The 22,500-nt window shown below is 37.9% G+C and overlaps 1 protein-coding gene across 1 annotated transcript in view; it reads left to right on the top strand.

Moving 5' to 3' along the window:
• Positions 1–22,500, top strand: part of LOC115225972 (insulin-like growth factor-binding protein complex acid labile subunit) — a 109,830-nt gene that overhangs the window by 16,460 nt on the left and 70,870 nt on the right. Inside the window, exons 2-5 of the mRNA XM_036514788.1 lie at positions 15,839–16,046; positions 18,387–18,458; positions 19,987–20,058; positions 20,753–20,824. Of these exons, the coding sequence (XP_036370681.1) occupies positions 15,859–16,046; positions 18,387–18,458; positions 19,987–20,058; positions 20,753–20,824 (404 nt within the window). The 5' untranslated portion in view covers positions 15,839–15,858. The remainder of the gene's footprint in view (positions 1–15,838; positions 16,047–18,386; positions 18,459–19,986; positions 20,059–20,752; positions 20,825–22,500) is intronic.

Below are 22,500 nucleotides of genomic sequence, written 5' to 3' on the forward strand. Positions count from 1 at the left end.
ACATAGACTCCAAAATAATAAACTTATCTAAAAGAGAACTTGACGAATATGAAATGAACCTACTACTAAAAGGCCTCAAATTTACACCTACACCCACTCCAAACCTCATAGAACTAAAAACTGATATAGACAACTTCAGCCGCTACCTCCGCCTTATGGAATTCTTTGAAAATAAAGAAACAGAAGATAACTCAATCATAAGAAAAAAATCCCACTTCACCCCTTACAAGGGAAGTGACAAACACCTTGACACATACACAGAAATAATATCCAAATTCCCTCTCCACACACACAAATGCAAACAGAATCTCCGCAGAGAAGAAAAACAAGCCCTACAAAAACTGAAAAATGACAAATCAATCGTTATAAAAGAAGCTGACAAAGGTGGAGCAATAGTAATTATGGACACAGATTACTACAAAGAAAAGATACTAGAGTTACTGAACAACCAGACATATTACAAAGAGGAACCAATACCACCGGAGAAAACAACAATAAAAAAAATTAGAACTTTAGTCAATGAATATCAGGACTCCTTTACAGATAAGGAGAAAGACTATCTATGCAACTCACAAACCAAAGAAAGCAACTTTTATGGATTACCTAAAATTCATAAAAGCTCGGAAATACAGAGAGCCATAAAGGAACAGAGGAACCACTATATAAGAGTACAAAGGCCTGCAGACCTCACAATGAGACCAATAGTGGCAGGACCCCAGGCACCAACACAACAACTAAGCCACTTCATAGATATACTCCTCAAACCTTTATGTCCACAGATTCCAAGCTACATAAGGGATGACATAGACTTCCTCACACACATTCCAAATACAGTCCCGAAAAACACCATACTTGCAAGCTTTGATGTCACAAATCTATACACAAACATACCACACACCCTAGGTCTAGAAGCTATAAAACAATCAATAGAAAAATACAGAGAACTTATAGACGAACGCTTCAAGACAAACTTTATCACCCAAGCCACCCAACTAATACTAGAAGAAAACACATTCTCATTCAACAACAAGACATACCGACAGATAAAAGGCACAGCAATGGGCACAAAATTCGCACCTTCATATGCCAACCTGGTGATGGGCTTCCTGGAGAAAAAACTATATGACGAAATAGGGAAAGTCTTTGAACACGACTTCAGAGAAGACATCAAGAAAAAGTGGAAATGCTACCTCGATGACTGCTTCATCTTTTGGAACAGATCAGAAGAGGACCTACAAACATTCCACAACATCCATAATATGCTGCACCCATCTATCAATTTCACAATAGATACCAGCCACAACGAACTTCCCTTCCTAGACATCAACATCAAAATACACAACTCCATCGTCACAACAGACATCCACTACAAAAAAACTGACACACATCAATACCTAAATTTCTACTCCTGCCACCCATCCCACACAAAAAGAAACATCCCATATAGTATGGCACGACGAATATGTAGCATAGTAACTGATTCACAAATACGAGTAATAAGACTAGATGAACTCAAAAACTTCCTCCTAGAGCAAAAATACCCCCTTAAACTAATAGAAAATGGAATCACAAGAGCATTAAAACTAGACATCGCACAACTCAGGACACCCAAAACAAAAAACAAAGAAAACATTATCCCTTTTATAAACACACACAACCCTGGAGTTACCAACATCTTCCAAACCATACATTCAAACCTACCAATAGCCTTACAAAGCCCCAAAATGAAAAACATATTAAACAAATATAAAAAACAGTAGACGACAGGACAAAAACCTAAAAAAAACACCTAACAAGAGCGAAATTCTCTTCAGAAACTAAAACGGAATTCTTTGCAAAAGTGTGCGGAGATGGTAGATGTGGGATCTGCAGCAACCCCACCTATAAAAACATAGAGGGAAACAGAGAGATGAGATTTAAAATTGATGACATATTCAAAGTAAATGCAGATATGAACTGCAAGACGCAGAACGTCATATACTGCATAACCTGCACCACGTGCAAGGAGAATTACGTAGGTGAAACTGGTAATTCTTTGTGCCAGCGAACCATGATCCACCGACAACATATTCGGCAGGAAGAACTACGCAAAATACCACTAAGCACACACCTAGCTACATGTGGAGAAGGAAAATTTAAGATCTTGCCCTTCTACAAGTGTCCGAAGAACGACACCTCCTTCGGGAGGAATATGGAAAAACATTTCATAGCTAAGTTCACCCCCAAATTAAATGGCTGAAACTTTACTCAACATACATTGAAGGACAAATTTTTCGATTTACAATATGATATAGTAGAACATTTAATATATGTGTGTGTATATATATATATATATATATATATATATATATATATATATATATAGGTGTGTGTGTATGTATGTTACCTGTTATATACATTATATTGTTTTTGTAATTTACTTGATCTTTACTTGCCAATTGTCATTCTAATTTTAACCTTCCTATGATATGCAATTTTCAAGATAGTGTAATTTGATTGTTCATTTTGATTCGATAGAAGATGGATTTTTCTCTAATATTTCATGTGTAAGCATGTATATATATGTATATATATAGTGACATTGAAGGACGCATCTTTCGATTTACAATCTAATATAGTAGAACATTTAGTATATGTCTCTGTGTGTATATATATATATATATATATATCTGTGTATGTATATATGTGTATTGCCTGTTATATACATTATATTATTATCTTTATAATTTACTTCCATCTTTACCTTTTAATTGTCACTTTAATTTTAACTTTCCTATGATATACAATTTTCAAGATGGTGTAATTTGGTTGTTCATTTTGAACCGATAAAAGGGTTTTTCTTTAAATATTTTATGTATAAGTCTGTGTGTATATATATGTATTGGTATAAATATCAACACACAAAAATATTTTTTCTTCTTCTCCACTTCCTCCCTTATTTTTATTTATTTTTTTATTTTTTTTATTTTTCAATTTTTATATTTATTTTTATTTTTATTTTCCCTTTTCTCTTTTTGTCTCTCTCCCCTTCTCCAAACACACAGAGACACACACACACACGCACACAAACACACACGGACACACAGAGACACACACACACACCTCCACAAAACGATCATAGAAAGTATGACCCCAAATGACATTTGTCCGGCCAGCCTACCCAAGAACACACACTCAGTGACACCAGAATGGACAGAGAGCTAAAATTCTTAGAAAACACTAGGAGGTCCAACAGGCCAAAGGAAATACTTCTTCTCCCCTCTCCCCTCCCCTCTTTTTCTCTTTAGGTTGATTCAGATTCAAACGCGCACACACACACACACACACATACACATACACACATGTTTTCTCTCTCTCTCATTTCCTCCTCACCCACCTCACCCTCTTATACTGTCTTATTCCTCTCCACTACTACGAAACTCTATAAAATGACCAAATTCCCCACATAGGAAATGATTTGATTTGAAAACCCCACTTGAATGGGAGAAAGCGCTAATAATCCGAATGATATGATCTGAATGATATGATATATATATGTAAAAAAATGTAATATATAAATAAATATCTATAAATATGAAACATCCGATCTGATTACCTCATTTCTTCTAATATATATATATATATATATATATATATATATATATATATATATATATATATCGAATCCATTGCCCTTCGCCACCTCCGCCGTCGTGATGACATTGTCATCAAACCGGCGGACAAAGGCGGGGCAGTGGTAGTGTGGCGCGCGGACCTATACAGGGAGGAAGCGCTCAACCAGCTTCAAAATCCACTCTTCTATCGCCTCCTCCCCTCCGATCCCACCTCCTCCTACCAACAGCGAGTGTCCTCCACCATCCACGACCTCATCTCCTCCTCCGCTCTCCCCCTCACCGCCACCAACCTCATCGTCCGCACACCCCGTACCTCCACCATCTACTTCCTTCCCAAGATCCATAAACCCTCTAATCCTGGCCGTCCCATAGTCTCTGCCTGTAATTGCCCCACTGAACTCATCTCCCTATACCTCGACTGCATCCTGTCCCCCTTAGTCGCAGCCCTCCCATCCCACATACACGACACCAACCACGCCCTCCGTCTCTTCAATTCCTTTTCCTTCCCTTCCAGCCCCTCACACCTCCTCTTCACTTTAGATGTAAAATCCCTGTACACAGTGATTCCCCACAATGACGGTCTCCTAGCCCTCCAACACTTCCTCGACCGTCGTCCCGACCCCACCCCAGCACCCCCACCCTTCTCCGTTTGGCTGAGCTCGTCCTCACCCTCAATTGCTTCACGTTCGCCGGGGAAACGTACCAACAGGTGTCCGGGGTCGCGATGGGAACTAGGATGGGCCCCAATTTCGCCAATCTCTTTCTTGGCTACATTGAGGCCCAAGTGTTCTCCCAGTTCTCTGGGCCAACCCCCGAACTATACGGTCGCTATATCGACGACTGCGTAGGTGCCACCTCCCTTTCCCGTGAAATTCTCTGCCAATTCATCTCTTTCCTTTCCAACTTTCACCCCTCTCTTCAATTCACCTCCACCATCTCCAACACCTCTGTCAACTTCCTTGACATCTCTCTCCGCATCGATCACCCCTCCAGCTCTCTCACCACCACCGCCTTTTTTAAACCTACGGATTCCCACCTCTATCTCAACTTCTCTTCCTCCCACCCCTTCCACACCAAACGAGCCATCCCCTACTCCCAGTTCCTCCGCCTCCGACGTTTGTGCAGCCGCGACCAGGATTTCGAGACCCAATCTCAATACCTGGCCCGCATGTTCAGACTCCGAGGTTACCCACCCATACTCCTCTCTGATGCCCTCACCCGCGCCCGTCGCATCGACCGCACTACCGCCCTGTCTCCTTCCCCCCGCCCACCCCCCAACCGCACCCCTTCCCCCTCCTTTTCCACCCCTCTACCCTACCCCTTCGTCGCAAGATACTACGTGCCTTCCGTCGCCTTCAGCTTGATCCCACCACCCGCCCCATTTTCCCTAACCTACCCCTGTCCTCTTTCAAACGAGCCCGCAATCTGCGTGACCTCCTGGTCCACAGCACCCTCTCTCCTTCCCCCTCAGCCCCACACGGATCATTCCCTTGCTCTAGATCCCGCTGCAACACTTGCCCCTTCATCACCAACACCACCGCTGTCACCGGCTCCAACCTGCACACTGTACGCATTAGGCACTCTTTTACGTGCACCTCGTCTGGCCTTATTTACTGCATTAAATGCAACCTATGCGGGATGCTGTATGTAGGACAGACGGGACGCCGGTTGTCCGACCGTTTCACTGAACACTTGAGGGACGTTCGCCTACACTCTCTTTCTCCCGTCGCACGCCACTTCCGCTCGGCCGGCCATTCCCTAGATGACATCTCAGTGTTTGGTCTCGCCCCCCACCATGGTCGCCCACTTTCCAGGCTCCACTTGGAGCAACGCTACATCTTCACCCTACAAACTACCACCCCACACGGACTTAACACAGCCCCCTCCTCTTGAGATCCGTTTTTTTTTTTTTTGTGGACACACCACCCACACACACCCACCCACCTACCTCCCACACGCACACACCCACACCCACCTACCTCCCACACCCACACACCCACCTACCTCCCACACGCCTGTTCACACACACACATACGTAGACCCATCTACGTACATACATTCACACATTTAATCACACACACTTACAGACATACTAGCACACACTAACATACAAACCAACATGCACATACACACACACATACATACATACGCACACACATACATACTTACACACACACACACACACAGACATACATACACACATACACACAAACATACATACGCACATACATACACACACACTCACACACACACACCGCACGTACATACTTCACACACACACATGCAAACATACATGTAGGCACATACATACATACATACCCACACATGCACACCCTTACACTGAATGCACACACACATACACCTTTTCGCATCCAGGCAGCCCCCCCTCTTTTCTGCTGTCCGGTTTTGGCTGACGGATCCTCGGTTCCCGCGTAGCGGGGCGTTCGAGGGCCTTTGCGCTCGCGCGCCTTGGCGCGCGCTGGGGGCTTGGTCGGCCCCTTGGGCTTGCGTTGTACTGCTTGTGCGTTGTGTGCGTGAGCGCGCTTCGTGTGTGTGGGCTTGCTACCCACATACATACACGCACACCTACTCACACACACACATACACACACATACCTGCACACACACACACATACATACATACACATACATACCTACTTCAGACATACACACACACAGACATACACCCATATACTCACACTCACACTCACACGCATACACACACACACATACACACGCACACGTACACATACACACACACACACACCTACATACATACATTACACTTGTATACACACACACTTACATTCATACACACACACACCTACACAGCCATACCCTCACTCAGACACACACATCTACCTACACACACACACAAACACACACGGACACACACCCATACATACATACATCTACACACACACGCCTACACACATACATACACACATACATAAACACACACACATACACATATACACACATACGCACACACACATATACTTATACACATGCACACACACACACATACATACATACACCCATATACATACACACACACATACCCACATACTCCTATACGCACATACATACACACAGACATACACACATACACACTCACACAAACATACACACACACATACTTACACACACACTCACCTGCACGCGCACACACATGCATGACAAACACCCATACACTCACACTCACATACGCACACACCAACATAAACACGCACACACACACCTACACTCCCACACACATACACACGCACCTACATACACACACGCACGCATACACACGCATACACACATACATTACACACGTACACACACACCTACATACACATGCATACACACACACACACAAACATGCACGGACACACCCAGACATACACACATACACCTATATACACACGCCCACACACCTACATACACACACATATACACACGCCCACACACCTACATACACACACATACATACACACACATACACGGACACACCCATACATACTTACATACATACACCTATACACACACGCCTACACACCTACATACACACACATGCATACACACACACACACATGTACGCACGTACACACACATATACGCACATACATATATACCCACACACATGCACACACACACACACATACGCACATGCATGCATGCATGCACACGCGCACACCAACACGCATACACACACACACCTGTATGTACGCGCACACACATGCACATACACACACTTCCCCACACCCACACGTACATACATACACACTCACACACATACACACACACACACACACACGGACATACATCTATGCACACACATACATACACACATACTCACATACATTCATCGGACACACTGCCACCCAGACATACACACAGACACACTCACACATCCACACACATACATACTTACGCGCATACTCGCAGGCGCGCGCACACACGCGCTTGCGCCGGTTCGCGCACGCATACGCGCCGCATGCACCTCGCTCTTGGACCCGACGAGACCTCCCGCCCGTTCCTGGGACCGTCGCGTGTCGTTGGGTTTTCCCACGCCCGTCTCCGCGGGACCACTCTTCCATCTTCCCCTCAGCTGGAGTCCTTTTTCCTTACCCCCCCCTTTTTCGTTACACACACGCACACACATATACACACATTGCTTAAATATATACATTACTCTTACACACATTCAATCTACTCGCCATTAATACCACCACGACACTGGACACACACACACACACTACTACTCAACACACGCTGGCACGCTACATACGCCCCCACCTCTTCCCCTCCCTCCCTTCCTCCTTCCTTCTTTTTCTTACTACTGACCTTGTCTGCTAAGCTGACAACTAGTCTCGCCCTACCTCACACGCCTACACACAGACGCACACACTAACACACACATATATTTTTTTGTTTTTTCATCTCGCCTCACACACACACATACACACACGCACACGCACACACTCACACATACACACACATCTGTTGCGTTACCAACCTTGTCTCCACTCTTTTGCCTTTAAAAACCCACTTTGCTCTGTTATCGTAAACATCCGCCTTTCACCATGTGCAACTCGTAAACACCAGTCGTCTTTTTTCTCTTTCCCTGTTGCCCGCTCTGGGATCTTTCTTTCCTCTCTCTTCCTTCTTTATGTTTCCGACGAAGAGCTCCGCTCGAAACGTCATACCTCCCTGCTTCCATTTCCTGAGCGCCTATTAATAATACTGTAATTGTTCCATTGTTGTTTTTTTGTTTCCCGTTTGGATTAAAATTATATATATATATATATATATATATATATATATATATACTGTTATAATTAACTATCTATTTTATAGCACAAATAAGTACATTCTAAAGTCATTAACATGCAGAAAATAAATATGTCCAGCATATTCCTTTAATTTAACTCATTAATACCAATAAATTATTATTTACTCTCTAATTATAAATGTATATTAATTTGATTTATATCTATATAAAAATGAAATTATTCCTATACTCTCCATCCCTATATAAGATACTAAAATTATTAGAATCCTTTTGAAAAAAGCTCCCTAAAAGATATTTAGTTCAAATCACAAATAGGATTGTGTCTGTTAAATAGTTAACTATTGGAAGTTTCTATTCTCCCTACCCCATCAGCTTCAGCCTACTAACTTTAGCTGAAATAGATTAAAATCTACCAGAGGAAGGTTCTTCAAAGGGAGCTTCATTTATGGGCCTGCCACTGTCTCTTCCTCTATCTATAAATAGATAGATTCTTGGGGCTGTCTCCACTGAACTCAATAGAATAATATCAAACCCCCTCCCCAATAGTAAATCTAAATAATAAAGTAAATTCAGTGGTAAGAAATATATCCATGATTAAATATCATTTACTACCATGTTTCTGTTGATGAGACTTGCTTCTCTGTCTATCAACCTACCCTCTTTGTAATGTTGGTAAATGGAAAAAGTATAAAAATGGATCTTTTCAATTTAACTTAAAAATTCCATATCCAGCTGACGATTGCTCTACATTTTAAAACTGATGTAATTCTTGCATTGTTTAATTAAATGAAGTCGCATGGAACGATTGTACTGCACGACCGTTGGATACCCTTGTTGCTTATTTTGACTATATATATATATATATATATGTATATATATATATATATATATCACCGTGATCACCGTGACCGACCAGACTATCAGATGTTGCTACACATCGCTGGTCACAATGCGCTTCGCATTCTTTTAGCCTTCAAATGACACCACCCCGCTGGCTAAGCGAGCAGGCCAACAGAGGAAAGCGTGAGAGAAAGTTGTGGTGAAAGAGTATAGCAGGGATCGCCACCAGCCCCTGCGAGAGCTTCGTGGAGCTTAAGGTGTTTTCGCTCAATAAATACTCACAACGCCCGGTCTAGGAATCGAAACTGCGATCCTACGACCGCGGGTCCGCTGCCCTAACCACTGGGCTATTGCGCCTCCATATATATATATATATATATATATATATATAATCGAGATGCACAGTCACAAAATATGTGTGTGTTTGTATATGTGAGTAACCTAGCCTCTTCTAAATGCACCACCACAGCAAAGTGTGTGTGGAGATGTAAACACGCGGACTGCAATACCGCTATACCAGAACTGCAAAACTGACTCTATTATTAATCACATATGCATTCCCATACCTGCAAATTCTCTATACATTTGTACATTGCTGTTCCGTGGTTTCTCACTCATACATCTGCAAATATATTATTTATTCACGCACGAGTACAAAGCAGACACCGAACACATTGTATTTAAACGCGTTTAATAAAAGAGACGACAAGCTTCAATCCTTCTAAACAACAGAAAGGAATAATCAAGACCGGTGCTTGGCGATAAAGCTGTAAATAAAGAATAAAGGAGAAAGAAATAGCAGAGAAAGAAATAACAGGCCATTTTGATACGAAAGAATCTTCAACCCGCGTCCAGATGCGGTGTCAAAACGTTAACGCTGTAAAGACGGACCTATCTCTAAACGCCACTGACCCAATGAGTAACAAGACCGAAAGAGAACCATGGTCAGATGATAACGATGACAATGATGTGATATACGCATTCTACAATGCAACTCTATGCACAAAACACACAGGAATAACCTCACACAATAAATACCCAAGAAAATGAACAACCCGCACAACATATGCCATACAGGCGCGATACCCAGCTGAACACAACTCGCAGCACTATACACTCACCGCGCAATATTAACTATGATAGAACAGAGACTCAAACCAAGCCGCATAACAAAGCATACTAATGCAATACAATACTCCTCAAACAAAACAAAAGAACTATAACGGGAAGAGTTCATAGGTCACCATTTATAATGACGTTGTGTGGAAAGAAGAACGATCAGATTTGAATGAGTTGTAAAAGCGACGACTTATTCTTTTTGTTATAATAAAAGAATATTGTGAAACGGAATGATGTTAATACTACAGTCGGGAACAAACATTGAAATAACTTCAGTTCAGCTGGGTCTGATGATGTGGTCTGCTCTCTGTTGCTGCAACGTTAAAGACGGATGCCGATCGGTTGAAGAAAGCTGTGAAACTGACAGGGGTCTGTTCATCGGTGGCTGGTCCAAAGACCAAAACCGGAAGAAACTCGCATTTTTATTTCTATAGGTAGGCTCCACAGGCAAAAATGATTTTCCCTGCGTTGGGAACACACTTTCTTCTAAACTCACGATTGAACAATTAAACTGACCAATAGCTGCAACTAATTTGGCCAACGACTGGGTCATGGGACTTGATGCTAAGAAAAGCTCTGGTTTGCCAAATATCTGGTATTTCAGGTTAAAACAGCCAAATTGACCAGATGTCTAATATTACAATTAGGTGAAAATGCTAAACAGTTCTGCTGCGTAACACACAGTGCTACACACACCTCAGCAACACGAAATGATAGCACGTGATGCAATAGTAACTGACTTAAAAGGATCAGATGTCAAATATTAACAGAGGTGGTGATGATGGTGATGGACATTAGCTTACCTCAGTTTATGAGAGACACAACTCACAGGTGGTGACAACGAAAATGAGGCTGGACCTTTAAGGGTATGCCTCTCGCCGCTCGGCAGCCGTTCAGTACAGATGTAGGCTGACTGTAGCTGTTATACTAAGACGTCCTCAGCAGATAAGGAGAAGGAAGCTGAGCAGCGGAGAGAATAGGATAGTGAGGCAGGGCTACTTATAAATGAACCGAAAAAGGGTTAGAGAAACGGATGTTAAGACTGTTTAGAGCAGGGCATGTTTAAAGTGACTGAGCAGAGAGTAGCAGACCAGGCTAAAGTTACTAAGAGAAGAAAAGGGATAATAGAATTGTAGGTGGAGTAGTAGTAGTAGTAGAAAAACAAAAAAAAAAGAAAAACATACGAAATACTATTGAAACCAAAAGAAAGCGTCATAATAGCAGCAGATGTGAAGAAGGGACAACTGGCATCATCGACTCAAGCGACGAAAGTGAAGAAAAGGGAAGAGTTTTAGATAAGTTGCAGGGATCAGTGAATAAAGAAAGGAAGTATTAAAGAATAAAGAAAGGAAGTATTAAAGAATAAAGAAAGGAAGTATTAAAAGATGTAACCAGAATGAAATTGCAGGGATATTCCTAGGAAGGTAGATTCTGTTACCAATAGGATAGACACTGATAGTGTAGATGACACTAAATTATTGATGCATGCATGAAGGACAGATTTACTAGAAGAGTAGGTATTCCTTAAGAAAATAATAAGAAGGAGCAGATGTGGCAAATGAGATAAGAAAATAAAGTGAAGATAAGATTTGAGTACAATAGAAACTTGGAAACAGGACAGGTTAGGAGACACAGGATTTAAATCTCTTGAGAAAATATACTTAGTCAAAGCGAAAGGATTTGGGGTAAGAGATGGAAATATTATCACAGCAATAGCAGGCAGGTTTTCCAGATATCAGAGAAAATAGACCAGTATCAGCAGAACAGATTCTTTGAGATAGACGAAAGGAGATTTTAAAATATTAATTTGTAACTCTTCAACCTAAAAATTCGCCCTCACAGGGCGAATTTCAAAAATCCAGAGAAGGAAACAACAAATTTCAAGGGAAATTTACACAGATCCTAACACGCAACTACCATATCCAAACATAATAATAATAATAATAATAATAATATAATAATAATAATAATAATAATAATAATATAATAATAATAATAATAATAAGATGATGATGATGATGATGATGATGATGATGATAATGATGATGATGATGGTGGTGGTGGTGATGATGATGACGATGATGATGATGATGACGAGAGACGACGACGACGACGATGATGATGATGATGGTGGTGGTGGTGGTGGTAGTGGTGGTGGTGATGATGATGATGATGATGATGATGATGATGATGATGATGATGATGATGATGATGATGATAAAATGCCCTGATGCAGTACCAGGCAGTGGCTCTCATGACTCCTGAACTTAACCGATTGGAAATGTTATCATGTACATTGTTTTGTCTTGGTATAAAAGATGGGCTACAACAAATATTCTGCTCAATACCACAGATTTGCTTGTCAGTTGTTTGACCTTAACCAGTTGAGCATGTCCCTTAGTGGCTGACGATATGTGCATCTCTGACCACGAGCAGAAGTAGTGGGGGAGCATCATAGCCATGTGTTGAGAGGGATTCTTTGGGGTTTGAATAATTCGTCTCTGGAAACATGGGTGTTTCGTTCAACTTCCTTAAACAACCCTTATTCAGGGACCTTTCGAGTGGGACGGGTTACTCGACCAGAAGAAAATTCTAACTGGGCCCCACCTAAAGGTCATGTGCTGTTTATCTTGATATGAGATCACCATGTCATGCACATATGGTTGTGATGCATGTGCCTGGTGTACCCTTATCAGACGGATAGTCATGAGGGGTATACGGGGCTTCGTATATTTTACCCAAGTGTCACTTTGATGGCATGTGTTGTACTCTCACTCAATAATAATAATAGTGGTAGTAGTAGTAGCAGCAGCAGCAGTAGTAGTAGTAGTAGTAGTAGTAGTAGATATGAAGTGAAAAATGTAGTGATGGTGTTGATCGTGAGTTGGTCAGCTGCAACAAGTTCTTGAATGTGAAGGAAGATTATTTTGATGTAAAGCGAAAACAACACAATTATATACATACACACACACACACACACACACACACACACACACACACACACATATATATATATATAATTGAAGTTTTCTGTATGCGTGTGATGGTGTGTTTCAAAAATTTTATGTACTTCAATATTTCTACATCTTTCATCATATATACTCACCCATATATACACACACATACATATATACACATACATACATATATACACATACATACACTTACATTATATACACACACACAAAAAAATGACATAAGAATACCGTACGGGTAAGTTTTGCTCAAGACGGTGCAGTGTGGCTAGGGGTGTCTTGGCTCTTATTTCTAAAGAACGAGTGCTGCTGGAAAGGTTCCCTTCAAAACAAGTAGTCACCCTCGTGTAATAATTTTCCAAAAAGTGAAACTAAGGTTGGGGGTAAAACCTCCGAGGCTTCCACCCCCACCCCCGCTCCGTTTTCCGGACAAAAACTGGATTTTTCATTCTTCGGAAAAATTGTAATTCAGTTTACGAAACAAAAATTCCCAAAAATCCGGGGCGGTGGTGTCTCGCCCACCCCCGGCCTCCCTTTTCCGAAACACCAAAATAAGGGATATATATATATATATATATAGGCGCAGGAGTGGCTGTGTGGTAAGTAGCTTGCTAACCAACCACATGGTTCCGGGTTCAGTCCCACTGCGTGGCATCTTGGGCAAGTGTCTTCTGCTATAGCCCCGGGCCGACCAATGCCTTGTGAGTGGATTTGGTAGACGGAAACTGAAAGAAGCCTGTCGTATATATGTATATATATATACCAATTAAGGACTGAACACGAAAAGTGGACAGTCAACATGCTAGATATAGACGTCAAATCGCCATTCACCACAAAAGATTATGTTCTCAGATCAAACTCAACACAAAACCATAGCAATAAACAAGTGAAAGATATACGAAATAAAATAATTACCCATGTACTAATTAGTTTCAGCTGTTATTTTCCGCAAGGAAAACTACCCTTAATTAATTTTATATAAACTACCCTTATAAACTATAAATTTTATATAAAACTACCCTTAATTAATTTTATATAAATAAATATGTTCTCTAACCGATAAATTAACTGCTGCTAATTATTAGCTGCAGGCTAGTTTTCTCGGGTTTCAACGCGCCAAAGTAAAGGCATTTGAAAGATATATTCAAATGTAATAGGCTGAACTCCATGCACGCGATATTTCGGTATCGTGTTTGCATCTAGTCCAGCAAATTACATTTATAACGGACCATGCTGATGATGGCTGCAGTTTTCCTTCCGGGAAATAACAGCTGAAACTAATTAGTACATGGGTAATTATTTTATTTCGTATATCTTTCACTTGTTTATTGCTATGGTTTTGTGTTGAGTTTGATCTGAGAAACATAATCTTTTGTGGTGAATGGCGATTTGACGTCTATATCTAGCATGTTGACTGTCCACTTTTCTGTTCAGTCCTTAATTGGTATATATAAATAATTTTTAATCTTCGGATTCTTTTTTAATATGCTAGACCACTGGTCTTAATTGATAAATATCAATTTCTACCTTAATTAATTGTATATATATATATATATATATATATATATATATATAGATATATAATATATAATATATATATATATATATATATATGTATGTGTGTGTGTGTGTCTTTGTCCTCCTAGCATTGCTTGACAACCGATGCTAGTGTGTTTACGTCCCCGTCATTTAGCGGTTCGGCAAAAGTGACCCATAGAATAAGTACTGGGCTTACAATGAATAAGTCCCGGGGTCGATTTGCTCGACTAAGGCAGTGCTGCAGCATGGCCGCAGTCAAATGACTGAAACAAGTAAAAGAGTAACAAAGAGTAAAGAGTAACTAAAGAGAGAGAGAGAGAGAGAGAGAGGTAGATAGATATTTATGTATATATTGCATGTTCTTTCATTCTTGCTTTTACTCTTGTCTACGTTTCTTTCGGTGTTCTTGTTTTCTTATCCATTTCATTATTATCCTGTGTGTCACCATGGAAATTTGCTTCTTTCGATGTAGGTACATTTTCATTTGTTCATTTACGTTCGTACTTCGTTCTCTTTGTTTTTCAGGAAAAGTTTTAATAAAATCAAATCATCAAAGCATATTCGATAAGAAATTTAGTATCAGCGCTTCTAAACCCAGGGTGCAGGCAAAATCATTCATTACAATAGAGTTGCTTGTGGGGGACGGCCATAGCATGTAGCGGCTCAACCGTGTCTAGGCACGACGTGTTTAGGATTCACCAGATTTATGATTTATTAGTTTTATAGTGGAACCACCAAGTAAGTGTGTGTGTGGGTGTGCATTTGTGTGTATTTGTGTGTATGTGTTTGTGAACAGTAATCAGTAATACATTTCTTCACAATAATTTTTCGAAATTTATATTTTTACTTGAAGTGTCCAATTATGACAATAAAGATATATTTGTTATGTGGAACAGGTGAATTTTAATTCCTTCCAAAAACATGTTAATAACATTAAAGTCTGGTATTTTTTCTATATTCTTCTTCGACAGATTAATCTGCGCCTGAAAATATGTTTCCCCACATAGTATCATATGTGCAAACGTTTGTATTGATACTGTGTTCGATATTGGTTTTGGAGGCTCAAGCTGTTTCATATATATGCAAGATATGTACTTGCTACGGACCTACAAAGGTATATTGTAAATATCGCCAATTAACATCAGTCCCACAACCGATTCCGATGGATATTGAATTGTTGTAAGTATTTGACGCGTATTTTCCATTTCAAATGTTTAAAATTCTGATCGATTATGTCCTCAGCGAAACACAAATGTTGTTGATCTCGCAGCTTTAAACACAATGTTATGCAGAGCAGATCCATATGTTACCTGCACTGAAGTCAAATAAACTGTTTGTTATTATATTGAATTTATTACATCGCATACACACTAATATGATATGGCTAGTATCTGACCTTTGATGTTATTTGTCTGACCTCATCAAATCTTGCGGAATATTCAACGAACGGACAGTCTGAAAACTTCTGTGCTAACAATACATGTGTATTTCACAGAATTATATGATTTCACTAATTAGTTGAACTGTCGTTTAATATGGTATATTATCCGTTGATCACGTTACAGAATAGTTGTTAAATATTGTTTGTATTAGTTTTTTTAATTAAAAATGCAGCGAGCTGCCAGAATCGTTGTGCACGCTGGGCAAAATGTTAAGCGGTATTTCGTTCGTCTTTACGTTCCGAGTTTAAATTCTGCCACAGTCGAATTTGCTTTCATTTTTTCGTTGTCAATTAATTAAGTACCAGTTGAATACTGGGTTCGATGCAATCCACTATACCTCTCCCCAATATTTCGCGCCTTACGCCTTTGGTAGAAAGGGGTGTAATTAATATTATAATCTTCTTCTTCTTCTACTTCTTCTTCTTCTTCTTCTTCTTCTTCTTCTTCTTCTTCTTCTTCTTCTTCTTCTTCTTCTTCTTCTTCTTCTTCTTCTTCTTCTTCTCCTTCTTCTTCTTCTTCTTCTTCTTCTTCTTCTTCTAGTTTTGCTGCTGCTGCTGCTGCTACTACTACTACTACTACTAATAAATAATAATAATAATAATAATAATAATGATAATAATAATATTACTACTACTTCTACTAGATATGCTAATTTGTTATCTCATTCATCTGAATTGGGATCGGAGTCTTCTTCGTCCATTTCTTCGTTGTTATACTTCTTTTCTCTAATGTAATTCTTAAGACTAAATTTTAACAATCTATAATATTTATCTGAATTAGAATTTAGCAAAACTCTTTCATGCCACACACAGTATCAGTATTATCCTCCAAGGATAAATATTAATACTTAATGTCCTCAAATCTTACTCTTCTTCCCACTTTATCCTTCTCTAATTCATTGTCTATCTCTCAGTGTTTGTAGCAATCTATTGGGTTGTCCAGATATTTCGTGCCGATTTATAGTAGCTTACCTTTCGACTTATTTTAGAACATGGCTGAGTCCATAACATAGGATTTGACTACGCCTCTATTTAAAGCAGAGTTTAAGCTATCTTTTCGTTGAAGAAGGTTTATGTTCCTATAACCTGTGTTAATTCTGTAACCCTTTAAAATGGAAGATAAGAAAATTCATTTTCGGTACTTGATGCTTTGGGAACCAGACAAAAATGGCTGCAGCTCGGCTGGGATGTGTTACCCTACTCTCCATATTCACCAGATATTGCTCCTTCGGGTTTCCATTTATTCAGGTATCTGTAGAATAGTCTTAATGCTAGAAATTTCGATTCCTTGGATGACGTAAAAAGATACCTTGATGAATTCCTTCCCATGAAGCCTGGGAAGAGGGTATTTTCAAGTTAAAAGGAAGATGGAGACGCATTTTGCAACAAAAGGGTTCATATTTGGTTGATTAAAAATGTAATGGCAAGTATTTATTGACCTTTTTCTTTCCTTTAAAAATTGGCACGAACTTTCCGGACAACCCAATATTCGAGAGTGTTTAAATGTATATCTACGAAGCTATGTGTGGGCGTATCAACATCAGTAATTGATATCCTAGACGAAACTGTGTATATGTGCATATGTGTGCATGTGTGATTGTACAATTTATTCTTTACATGGATTTTCTCCTTCTTTTCCTCATTCCGATTTCCGTTGTTATTTTCCTCTTCCTCTTTTCTTTATGTGTTTTCTTCCTGCATCTTCCATTTTCTTCTTCATTCTTCATCCTAATCCCCTTCTCTTTTTTCTCTTTCTTCTCTAATTTTTTCAACTGCTTTTTCCATTTCTAATGCATCATTTTCCTTTCATCGTATTCTACTCGCTCTTCTATAGATTTATGCGTTATATCACTTATTCCACTCAATTTCTCATTGTCTATCGCCTTTTTATTTTACGCTCCCTCCTCTTCATCTTCTCCTCAACTCCTACATCCCCTCTTATCCACCACCTCCTCCTCCTCTTTATTATCATCACTCTTTTCTTTCATAGTCTATTTTGATTTTAAGACACGAAATTTGATGCTTTAACAGGAACCTTTTCTAAACTATTTCCTTTATAATCTTTTTTATTTCTACAGAACCTTGGAGTATAATAACATCGAGATAATCGAACGCGGTGTCTTCAATAATCTCAAATATTTAGAGAAACTGTAAGTTCAATTTTTGTTGATATTTTCTTAACGTAATATCACTAGAAATTTCATGTCTTCTCTCTCTCTCTCTCTCTCTCTCTCTCTCTCTCTCTCTCTCCTCTCTCTCTCTCTCTCTCTCTCTCTCTCTCTCTCTCTCTCTCTCTCTCTCTCTCTCTCTCTCTCTCTCTCCGCTTTCCTAATTCATATTTTGTCATTATATTTCCCTTTGTGCGTGTATGAAGACGTGTACGATTGTATGTGATTGTGTGTGATATAATAAATATTGTTTGCATTGGAATATGATTTTATGTGAACATGTATGATGTATCTGTGTGTGTGGTGTGTACGTTCGTGTCTGTGTGAGTAAAAAAAATCATATTTACTTACAGAAAATCATGCTATTAAAAAATTGTTTTATACTGTTTTGAAAACATTCTCTCACCCTAATGAAACACTTTACTCATATGCATACACACACACACACACACACATACAGAAAGACAAAATTTGAGCGATATACTTACATTAGGGATTGTAACTTTTATTAATATTTATGAAAGACTTATTCTTTGCGACCCAGAATTCAAAAGGTAATATTTTTCTCGTGGAAGAGCCATTTCAGAACTTTTCTGGGTTAAACACGCATACACAACCACCACATACACTCACATTTACACACGCACACACACGTACACACACGCACACAAACGCATACACATACACACACACTCTCACAAATATATCGGTGCAGATGTTTTTGTTGTAAGAAGGTTGTTATAAACTATATGGCTCATGTCTCAGTGCCACTCGGAGGGACCATTTTCACGTGACTTTCCTTTTGCTTCGGGTCGACCAATACATTTTGAGTGGGTTTTGTAGATGGAAATTGAATCAAGTTTGTCGTATGATGCGTGTATATACATATATGCGTGACTGTGTCTCTTTATGCTCCAACCACTTTTTAACAGACAGTGCTTTAGTGTTCCCCACACTGTCATTTAACCGTTCGCTAAAAGTGACCAATAGATTAAGTAACAAGCCTACAAAAATGCGTGCAAGATTTGATACACTCGACTAATATCCTTCAAGATAATGTTCTGGCATAGCGGAGGAGTAATGAGTGAAATAAGTAAAGGAGAAGGATATTCATATATAACATGTATCAGTGTAACACGTGTCAGTTAAATGACAGCATGATCTAACGTAGGACTTATTCAAATATTCAACCGAAAAAGCATATTTTACACCTTTGCTTGATTGTATTGCACCGTACGTTAATTATCTCATCTCATCAATACTTAGTGGGTCTTCTTAATCTTCTTTTCTTCTTCGTCTTTTTCATCTTCTTCTTTTTCTTTTTGTTCTTTTTATCCTTCTTCTTCTTCTTCTTCTTCTTCTTCTTCTTCTTCTTCTTCTTCTATTCTTCTTCCTGTTCCTGTTTTGTCATGTGTCTTGTTATCGTCTGTTTCATTTTAGACACCCATTATTCAATATGTGATCAAAAATCTTTTCATAACAACTGTTATCCGGTTCTTTATTTCTGCAGATATTTAAACGGAAATAATATTTCGAGCATTGAAGAAGGAAGTTTCCAGGGTCTTCCTAGATTACAGCTATTGTAAGTCCGTTCGTTTTTTGTTGATACTGCATTATGAATCTTATTGTTTCATACCATTACTCTCCTCCCGTCTCTCTTTTTATTGCTCTAACTTATATTCTCTCCCTATATTGGTTCAATATCTGTTTCAGTTATTTTTCTGTTACAGCATGTAGATGGAATGTGGGAAAATGTAAATACTTAGAATATAGTCACATATTTCTTTGTCTTTCAAAATGATACCAGCGTCGTTCACTGGTAATCTGCGTCAATTTCCAACATACTCTTCCGCTGATGATATATTTATAAATATTTAATGGGCTCTTATTTTCCTTCTCTCGCCTCCTCCCCTTGAAACTAATATTCTCTCTTATCGTATTTGCGCTTGAATGTCATTGAATGTGGGAAAATGAGCGTAAATATGGGTGTAACTGCACAATACTCTATGCATAAGTGGATGTGTGTATGACTGTATATGCTTATATGCGCAAGACTTCGTCTCCCGACATTCTGAGATCAATCTCCGCCGAGATGGCTTTGCCTTTCGCCCTTCCAGGGTCGATAAAATAAATACCAGCTGAAAACTTGGGTTGTTGTAATCGACACATTCCCTCTACCCAAATGGTTGCAGTTGTGGAACAATTTGAAACAGTTATCATATCTCTTTGCAAATAGTTTGTATATCAATATTTATTGTATTTCGTGTCTATTATAGATCTATTCATGGAAATAATATTTCGCATATAGAAAAAGGGATATTCCAAGATCTTCCGAGTTTAAAGGAATTGTAAGTCAATTTATTTTTCTTAATACAACTTTATGAAAATAATATTGCTATAAATTTATTGTCATTTCGTTTCTGTTTCATGCCCTATTCTTTGGACTTTTACTCATTTTTTCTCCATATATTTGAGTTATGTTGCTTTGTTTGTGTATGAGGAAGAGTACAACTGGGATTTTACATGTTTGCATGAAAGCATATTAATAGAAATTTTGTATGTATATGTTCATATGTATATATATGAATTAGGCAAATCGAACAGGGAAAAACATAAACCAAAAAATAAAAATAAAAATAATTAATATATTATACAAAATATATAAAATTTTAAAATTTAAATTATTTAAATTTAAAATTATTAATTTATATTTATAAATTTTTATAAATTTTTTTTTTTTACGTATATATATATATATATATTTTAAATATTCTATATAAATACTGATTGTTATGTAATGATTCAGTTATCAAAGTTAAGTATATAATTACTAGATTTTAACTCTACGTTTATTTCTAAGACTTTATTTAGCCAAATAGATATATAGATCGTTAATAGTAATACGATTTTTTTTAAAGTTAGGTTTCATGTCTATACATTTATTGATAGCATAAATATTAGTCTTTAATCACTATATTTGTTGATAGTTATTTAGTTGTTATTTTTAAATATTTTATAATTATTAGATTTGTACTTAAATCTAATATATGAATAACGATTTTTAGTTAAATAATTTAGCAATTAACTTTTTGAACTATAACTGAGTTTAGGATATTTGTGAGTTTATTATGTTTTTTTAAGCTATTTTATATATTCATAAATATCTCTAATAGTTGACTTTGTTCTATTATAGTTTATATATAGCTATTTTCAATTGAAAATTTGTAGTAGTATTTTTCATTTATAAATATATTCGTAGTAATTATTGGATACTATATAACTACGGATTGATAATTTCATTGTATAAGTATTTAGTTGTTGAAGACATTAGTTCATTATTAGTTCATAACTATACGGGTTTTGTAAGTTATTAATTAGCCAACGAGTTATATGGATGGTTAAATACTTATAGGGTCTTTTAAGATTGTTTATTTGTTTAAAATCTGCTTTTTCATCTTAATCTTTTCATTTTTAATATATTTCATAAGTAATAATGAATAATTAATTTATTTAGTTTTTATTATAGGTATATATATTATTGATAGAGATAATTTTAGATCTTAATTCTTATATTTATATATATATTTATATATTTATATATATTTATTGATAATTTAGTTATTATTCAAATATTTTGTAATTATTTGATTTGAACTTAAATTTAATAATATGAATAGTCATTATTTTTTGATTATTTTTTTGTTACATAATTAGCTAATTAGATATTGACTATAACTGAGATTAGGTTATTCGTGAGTTTATTATGTTTTTTTAAGCTATTTTATATATTCATAAATATCTCTAATAGTTGACTTTGTTCTATTATAGTTTATATATAGCTATTTTCAATTGAAAATTTGTAGTAGTATTTTTCATTTATAAATATATTCGTAGTAATTATTGGATACTATATAACTACGGATTGATAATTTCATTGTATAAGTATTTAGTTGTTGAAGACATTAGTTCATTATTAGTTCATAACTATACGGGTTTTGTAAGTTATTAATTAGCCAACGAGTTA

This window comes from Octopus sinensis, linkage group LG29 (genome assembly GCF_006345805.1).
Source record: "Octopus sinensis linkage group LG29, ASM634580v1, whole genome shotgun sequence".
Lineage (NCBI taxonomy): Eukaryota > Metazoa > Mollusca > Cephalopoda > Octopoda > Octopodidae > Octopus > Octopus sinensis.